Source organism: Salmo salar, chromosome 10 (assembly GCF_965601325.2).
Source record: "Salmo salar chromosome 10, fSalSal1, whole genome shotgun sequence".
In the NCBI taxonomy this organism is placed as follows: Eukaryota; Metazoa; Chordata; class Actinopteri; order Salmoniformes; family Salmonidae; genus Salmo; species Salmo salar.
Window position 1 is genome coordinate 17,077,185 of NC_138300.1, and position 8,814 is coordinate 17,085,998.

General features: G+C 39.1%; 1 protein-coding gene across 1 annotated transcript in view; it reads right to left on the reverse strand.

The window, feature by feature from the left end:
* The window catches only part of wdr18 (WD repeat domain 18), a 97,498-nt gene extending 88,799 nt beyond the window's left edge, over positions 1–8,699 (reverse strand). The window contains exons 1-3 of the mRNA XM_014216070.3: positions 8,432–8,699; positions 7,234–7,344; positions 4,718–4,851 (exon numbers count right to left, since the gene is read on the reverse strand). Of these exons, the coding sequence (XP_014071545.1) occupies positions 4,718–4,851; positions 7,234–7,344; positions 8,432–8,641 (455 nt within the window). The 5' untranslated portion in view covers positions 8,642–8,699. The remainder of the gene's footprint in view (positions 1–4,717; positions 4,852–7,233; positions 7,345–8,431) is intronic.
* Positions 8,700–8,814: the final 115 nt, after the last annotated feature.

An 8,814-nucleotide genomic window follows, 5' to 3' on the forward strand; every position in this document is an offset into this window, starting at 1 on the left:
CTTCAAAAAGGCGAAGGTCAGAGAAAGTAGCTAACACTGGACTCGTGTTCTTCAAACTGTAATTGGGAATTAAAGTCAGTCTGGCGAAGAGAGACAGTTTGTGGTATATAGTCGAAGCCTTAGTCATGTAAATAAACTGTTGGAAATGAATGATTGTTGGCCCTATACACCAATACTTAATGAAAATGCTGACACATTGATGAAATGGAAAGAATTGACGCAGGAGTAGGGCTGGCACAATTACCATATAACCAAGACCGCCATGAAAAGAAAATAACCGCCATAACCGTTTAAATAAAAAAATAAAAATTGTGGAACGAACAGTTGACTGAAGATGGGACGCCGGGCATTTGTGCAGTTGAGTCAGCATCAGCCTTAACATGGACTCTTAATAACCCACTGTTCCTAGGCCGTCATTGTAAATAAGAATGTGTTCTTAACTGACTTGCCTATTTGGGCTAGGGGGCTCTATTTTCACATCCGGATGAAAAGCGTGCCCAAAGTAAACTGCCTGTTACTCAGGCCCAGAAGCTAGAATATGCATATAATTGGTAGATTTAGATCAAAAACACTCTAAAGTTTCTATAACCGTTAAGATCATGTCTGAGTATAACAGAACTGATATGGCAGGCGAAACCCCGAGGACAAACCATAATTTTTTATATATATATATAAAAAAAAAAAACACCACTGTTTCCAATGGCTTTCATGTTCATTATGAGGCGAAGTCCTCCCAGATTGCAGTTCCTAGGGCTTTCAATAGATGTCAACAGTCTTTAGAAAGAGTTTCAGGCTGGTTTTTGGAAAAATGAGCTAGAAGTTGTAGTTTTTCTAAGTGGCTCCCATTTTGGCTGTAGTGTTTCCATGCGCGTGGATGAAAGCGTGTTGTTATTTATCTCCGGTAATGAACATACTATTCTCCGTCTTAAATTGTATCGTTTATTTACGTATTAAGGTACCTGAGGTTTGATTATAAACGTTGTTTGACTTGTTTGGATACGTTTATTGGTAACGTTTGGGATTCATTTTGAATGCATTTTGAATGAGGGAAACCGGTGGATTATTGAAGGAAGCGCGACAGCTAAAATGAGTTTTTATGGATATAAAGAAGGACTTTATCGAACAAAAGGACCATTTGTGATGTAACTGGAACCTTTTGGAGTGCCAACAGAAGAAGATATTCAAAGGTAAGGCATTTATTATATCGCTATTTCTGACTTTCATGTCACACCTGCCTGGTTGAAAAATGTTTTTCATGCATTTGTATGCGGGGCGCTGTCCTCAGATAATCACATGGTGTGCTTTCACCGTAAAGCCTTTTTGAAATCTGACACAGCGGCTGGATTAACAAGAAGTTAAGCTTTATTTTGATGTATTACACTTATATTTTCATGAATGTTAAATATTTATATTTCTGTAATTTGAATTTGGCGCTCTGCAATTTCACCAGATGTTGTCGAGGTGTCCTAAATAAAGGTAATTCCAGTGCTATTACATATTTGCAATCCCTAAATGCTATTTGTTCAGTATAAAAACACAATTTCAACCACACCCAAACATTGTGGTGGTGTTATGGGGTATCCAGTGTCCTTTCAACCTCTCCAAAGTGTCCGAATGTGGTAATTGCACTGTTTTTGCACACAGGATGTGCTTAAAAGTTATTGTTCACTATAAAAAAAATCTATTTCTTCAACACCAACCTCTCTCAAACATTGTGGTGGTGTCGGGGTACATACAGGGGATATGGATGCCTACAGCACATTAGCAGGCAACATTTTTGATGCGCAAGGATAGTCACTCGGTGGACATTTGATGTTGCCATTAAGTCATACATCAGATAACATTGGTAGGAACAAATCGAGCCAATTTCCAATCTAAGGATTAATTTGATACTCCCCATGCAGCTTTACCTCAAACACAGACCAAATTGAAGCTTACCTTGTAAGTGGTTTGCTGTTTGTTGAAACCTTAAAATAATTTTTAAAAATACTCTTGGGGCTGGTGATCAATAATGGTAGGTCACAGGCAGACAAATATGATATCCTAATGATCTGTGGAGCCCCGAATTTCGGTGTGTATCAACGTATTCCGTGTTTTTTTTTTCGTTTATGCTTCACAATGCTAAGCGGAATGTAGGTAGCATCCATCTTGAAATGAGGTTATTGGCTCAGCCTGCACTTATAAATTTGTATGCCCATATATGGCAGTAAGTCATACCAAAGATTTGAAGGCACCGATCAATAGCCAAGATACTTAGCTTTCCCAGATAGGGGCTACTGTTCTCATAACAGACTGAATTGAATTATTTTTTTAAAAATCACATAGGGTCTCCAAACATAGGCACTTCACATTTAAGAGGTTTTAATGAGCGGATTAAACACACTTGTGTGGGGCTACATGATTTGTTTGGCATTGCAGGAGCAGACCTGCAAGGGCGAAATAACAGTTTAGATTTTTTTTTTCTGATTTATTTTCAACTGCAAGTACAGCTTCAGCACTCTTGATTACACCACAAAGCCTCTGCTTTGAGGGGGAAATGGTTGCAACAAAAGGTAGTGCGTTGTAAGAGAACCTTTCAAGAACTTTGATACATCAAAAGCTATTTGGAATTGAGATGTCAAAAGCTCCGCCTGATGTTGACTGTTGATATAGGTAATTAGGCAACGGCAAGTCTCATTTCAAACTGTATACTGGGCCATACGGTTGACACTATTTCTTTAGTAGAATTTACAAAAATGTTTGCTGCTTCCCTTGAGGATATGCATTGCCAATATAATAACATGCTCTACTAGAAAAAGAGAAGGTATTACTTTGGAAAGCAGACTGTCATACATTCATAGTAAATCCAAAGCAATCCCTTATTTTTTTCACTACCAGGTAGTTCGACAGCCTTCCTCAGTCTAAATTTGACCATTTCAATTAGCAAACTTAATTTCTGAGGGAAAGGGAAAATATTACAACAGGTTTACATTTGCTATCTTGTTTACCACAACCTGTACATTTCCATCCCCCTTTAGTGCTGACAGGCACTGGTAATGGAAGTCTCACATTGCCACCTACTGGAGAAAAGTTAGGCCTACTTCAGTACCATTCAACCCCAGAGGAAATTGAATGAAAATAGTGAATCACTGAGTTCCCTGACTGATAGACAATTTTTTTTTTACAATGCAAGGTGATTTGTAGATCAGTCTGTCTGTGCTGTCAGTATGATCAGTATATATGTTCTCCAAGTCTGCCAAAACATAGGTTGGACATTGGTCCAGTGCTTGAATTAACTGGAAAAGTCCTATCCATTCCCTGTAAACACATTTTTTTTTTTAGGTTTGATGAACATCATTCAATGCCATCTTTATTCACCAACTAATTAAAATAAGATCATAAGCAATTGAAAAAGGTAGAGCACTACACAGTTTTAGCACAATTCAACTCACATCCAGTCTGTACAATTTGTTCTCTGAAAATAGTTAAGCCTTTTATTCCTCCGATAACAATCCATTCCAAAAATGAAAATAAGAGAGGAGTAGCAGTCAGTGTTTCATAGCTCTACACGTCTTCTTGATTAAATACTCAAACTCAGTAAACCAGTTTATTGCTCTCCCTGCCAATTATCAAAGCACTAATCCAATTTTCCCCTGAGATTAAGAGATCAGAAGCTCCTTAAATATTCAGATCCTAAGGATGGGCTTGTGATAAAAATTACAATTGGGTTTTTGTCCCCTTTTTGTTGAAGGTTCAGAGAAAGCAGTGGAACCTATTTAATGTTCTCCCGATTTGGCAAGCACAAAATGTGATTATGTCGCACTGGATAACATAGCATGAAATACAGCAGTGTAACAGTGTCAATAGTATAAGCCTAACCAAACGTCACCTGTCACTTCAAAGCCAGGTGCGTCCAACCGTGAGTCAGTAATGTAAAAACTACATTGAGAGAACAATTCCATTTGCCCCCAGTTACTTGATGACAAGCGGCAGAGTTAAGAAAGTATTTCTGGCAGCTGATTTAACAAAACAAAAAAAAACATTTATTTTTATTCTTCTGAGAAGTCGCTTTTAAGATAAGAGTGACAAGTTACACATTTTACTCAGATTCTCAGACTGTCCAAGGCAACTAATTAGCTAGCTTTGTAATCCTCTAAGTGTAGACAACCCTAATAATAGATGTGCAGTAGTATGTAATATTTCTTAACTAAGATACGCTAGCTAAATCATTTTAGGGGTTAATATAGAATTGGCCTAATATGTCATTGAGACCAAGAAATAAAATTCAACTGTCCTCAATTTCCAGATGAGTTTTAGCTTCTTCCAAAAATCAAGCATTTGCTTGGTAACAGAAGAGAATCCCCTCCTGGATCAAGAGCCTCCCTGGCTGATATTTGTTTTGTGCATGCAGCAAACTGTGAGTAGCATTTTTTTAGTTACTTGTATAGTTTAGGTCAGAAACGACAAAATGTGTTAGCATATAGTTAGCACTGTCTATGGGAATTTACATGTACTTGTTAGCATTACTAACCTTTGGATAATTCAGAGTATCAGTGGGGTTTCAAACAGCAACCCTTGTGTTCAGAGCTGGTATTAATGAATATTCAGGTACGGCACAAGTTCAGTATGAAGGTATGACAATCTGGATACCGTCCAAGCCTACTCAACAGTGTTTGGAGTAAACGGTTTAAACAGTGTCGGCGTAATTAACACACCACAGTGTAAGAGCTGTTTGTACCTGGCTAGACTCCAGACCAGTGCCAGGTTGTCTTTGCCTCCTGAGATGAAATGGCTGCTGTCGTCACTGAAGCGCAGGCAGGTCAGGTCTTGGTAATGGCGGCTCAAGATGGCCAGCAAATTCCCAGAGGAAACCTAGAATGACAATTTCATTAACATCAAATGCCACTAAGCCTAGAGAAGTTAACTATATCACTGTATGAACATCTATTTCACTGACCAATGGAGTATTGCCTTATGAGAGTCATGCTGTTACAATCAAATTTTAGATAATGAGAAACCCCCCTTTCGTTTTGGAAAGCTGAAAAAAACCTACTAATCTATAACTTGTGTTTATTGATGCGTCAAACACAGATGGTGAGGAAATTAAACAGCAAATTAAGGATTTACAGTCACTAAATATGTGATTAAAATTACATTTCATGAGAGTAATCTTCTCACATCTCATTAAAAAAACAGTCTATGGTGAGGACATAAAGTAGGTTGGAACTGGTGAGGCAAAGGTGACCTTTTTGCTGATACTAAGAGCAGCTCCTTAGGTCAAATGTTAGGCCTAGCTGTAGCGTCCTCACAACTTCAGTCCAGGACCGATAATGTTATCCTCAAAGTAGTACAGAGGCATTGAGGAGAAGAGTATACATGTCAGCCATAGCGTAGTCATTCCATACACATTACACAACAAAGTCAAATGTGAATTTGAATAACTATGACATCCCTTTTGCTGATGTTTTATATGTGACTCGTTTCAGGAAATTAGGCGTATGTCACGTCACTACTTCACAGGAGGCATTTGAAAGTCAACAGCATTTTTTATAAAAAATTATTTTGGGGGCAGAAATGCCTTCTGGAACATGTGAACTTTCATGTGCCTTAATAACAAACTTGTATTCCATCTGTAAATACAAGTAAAATGGTTAAATTACGAGCCTAGTTGGTTTAGCCACGGAAAAAGAAGGAACCTTCCCGCTAGCCATTATTGGCTGAGATAATGGATGGGCTGGACATGCGGGGAGATGAGTTTGGATTGGTCTGCCATGTAGCATGCTTCTGTTTATAACGTCAGCTGCTCAGTATGTGTTGATAGTCCTTTCATCCACGTAGTTTTTGAAATATATAACAACCATCGAGAACTACAAAAGTTTGGCAAATTCTCTCAACATTGATACCCTAAATTTAGCAGGCGCTATCGACAGATCAGTTGGAAAAAGTGATTTTCTACTTTCTGCACACGCCACGGTCAGTGTGAACCAGAGTGACTTGACAAAACACTGGCCAAACAAGATGTAGCTACACTCAAAATGGAATTAAACGGTTCAGTCTGCCGTGAAGCATTCATCCATTTATACGGGTAAGAGTCTGGCTACATTTTCATATATATACGTTTTTTCAGAAAGTTGTTTTCATTGCAAGTTAAAGCGGACTGTTCGCTAGCTAGCGAACATTAGCTTGCTGGCTCGCTAACGTTACGTGTATGATCAGTGTAGTAATATTATTCGAATCAGAAACCCATTTGCATTCTTAGTTATAGCCTAATGTTAGCTAGCAAACATTGAACATGGTTGGTTAGCTTTAGCTACCTGCAGATTCATACTACAGCTATGACAATGTTTGTATCGGTAGGTAGTAGTATGAGTTGGGATTATGCTGGTTCATTGTTTAGCTAGCTACTAGTACATGTCTAAAAACACTTCACCAGATGATTACATGACCCATCAAGTTGGCCAGGTGTGTCTTGGGATGATTACGGCCATCTATAGTATTTCATGAACATGTGTACATGTCTAGACAATAGTGACCCATCCACTTAGCTATATGTGGCTGGGGGGGGGGGGGGGGGGGTGGTTATAGCATTTCCTTCACATGACCCATCAATTTAGACTAGCATGTCGGGTAATCGTCATCAAATAATTACAAAATATTTGTATCTGAACACTATCCGTTTTTGATATTGCTACTACGCAAGTTACCATTTCACTGTACTGTTTACACCTTCTGTATCCTGTGAATGTGACAACTCAACTTTTTATATAATGTGTGTTCACCAGAGACAGTAACGTGAAGAACATGACCTGCACCAAAGTCAGATTAGGATATAGGCCAAGATCAAGTGTATTTTTACTTGGTGTTTTTCCTTATTGTAGGCTACTACTGTCACCACTTTTAGTCTTGAAATCTTTGGCTGTTCAGTAATCACTCTGTTTAGCAAATGATCTCATGTGAATCCTTAAAGAGATGGGTGGGGCTAAGGCTTAAGAGTGTGTGAATGATGCTGAATGGGTGTAGACAACAAAGAGCTCTCCAGTAGGTGTACCAAAACATTCATGGGCCATTTTCTCAAAAGTGGAGTTACAAGTTTATCAACTTTAAAGCAGAATTACTTCCCAATTGTTCTTCAACTGCAGTGTATGATATATGATTTTCTAGCTGAGTCTCTACTTTTATCCAATGTAAAAAACAACATTTCAAATGTTGCTACATAAGACCGAATCAAGGCGGTCGGTCACATATCTGTCTCACCTCCCATAAGTAGATGGCATCAGCAATGCCTGCCACCAAGTACAGGCCATTGGGGGATGCAGTCAGGCATGTCACAATCCCAGGGCACACAATTTTCTGCTGCAGCTGATCCTGAAATAAAAAAGATGTACATGTTTGATGCCTGTCAGCCTAGATCGGAATGGGATCTTTAGTTCCATTAGCTTTGTAGCCAATACCGGTACTTGCATCTAATTCTATAGATATTCATTCAGGCAACCTTTGAGACTATCGCCACAAAAACATGTTTGCTTTATTCCACAGAGAAAACGAATGTCAGCATTTTAATATGACCCCCACATCTTGTTCACCCACTGGAACAATATAGTTCACATAAAAGTAATGTGTTATACATAATTCCACACCATGAATGTACAGGTGTCTGCCAAAATAAAGGAAACATCAACTTAAATTGGGTCTTCTATTCACCACGAGCCACCACAGTTTCAAATGCTGTCTCAGGTGCTACTCCAGAATCTCTCATAAGTGTTCAATTGGGTTGAGACCTGGTGATTGACACACACACACAGCCTTTAAACCCCCTATGCTTCTTTGAGACCCCTCTTTCAAAGTCACAGATATCTTATTCTAGCCATGGTAATCAAAATAACGGCCAGCTATGCATGTTTTATACATGACCCTAAGAATGATGAGATGTTAATTGCTTAATTAACTCTGGAGTAAGACCTGTGTGGAAGCACCAGTTTTCAATGTACTTTGGATCCCTCATTTACTCAAGTGTTTCCTTTATTTTGACAGTCAATATAGTACTATGGAGTGTACCATCACTGCCCCAATATTCTTCAAGCCCGGAGAACCCCATGGTGTGCAGAATAATGTTCCAGTCCAGTCCTAATGCACCTGATAAACGGTTGATTAGATGAATGAGGTGTGTTAGTGCTGGACTAAAACAAAACAAAAATCGTACATTCATCCCATGTGCAACAGTTAGGCCCATCTTCTATCCGTATCTAGCTAACGACAGAAAACGCGTTTCACAATGAATAACGTTAGCCACCTTGCTAAACTAGCTAACCGGACAGACATACGATCAAACAAGCTAGCCATTTGTAACGTTAACTAGCTATGTCCAGAGACCTTTCAGCGCATTATCTCCAGATAGCTATGAACAGCGCTCGCGCCCCTAGCAAGCTAGCCAACGTTACCTAGCTAACGTTACCTTTCTCTGGATTTCCCACACGTTGATGAAGTTTTTCCCGAGTTGGGCTCCGAGGATGTACTCTCCATTCAAAACTGTGAGTGACCTCGAAGAAGTATTGCCACCTCGATAGGCCAAGAGATTTGCACCAGAATGGAGTTCCAGAACGGCACAGTTCCATAGCTGTCCAGCCGAATCGGTACTCAGAACTATTTCAATAGGCGCGGACATCTTGGAACAGCACGCGTGTTGTTTTGGATGTAAAGGAACTCAACGCATGCGCATACGTCATTTCCTGATTGAAGGTATGTATTCTGGGTTATGTAGGTTTATTACCTTTATTTAACTAGGCATGTCAGTTAAGAACAAATTGTTATTTACAATAACGGCCTACACCGTCCAAA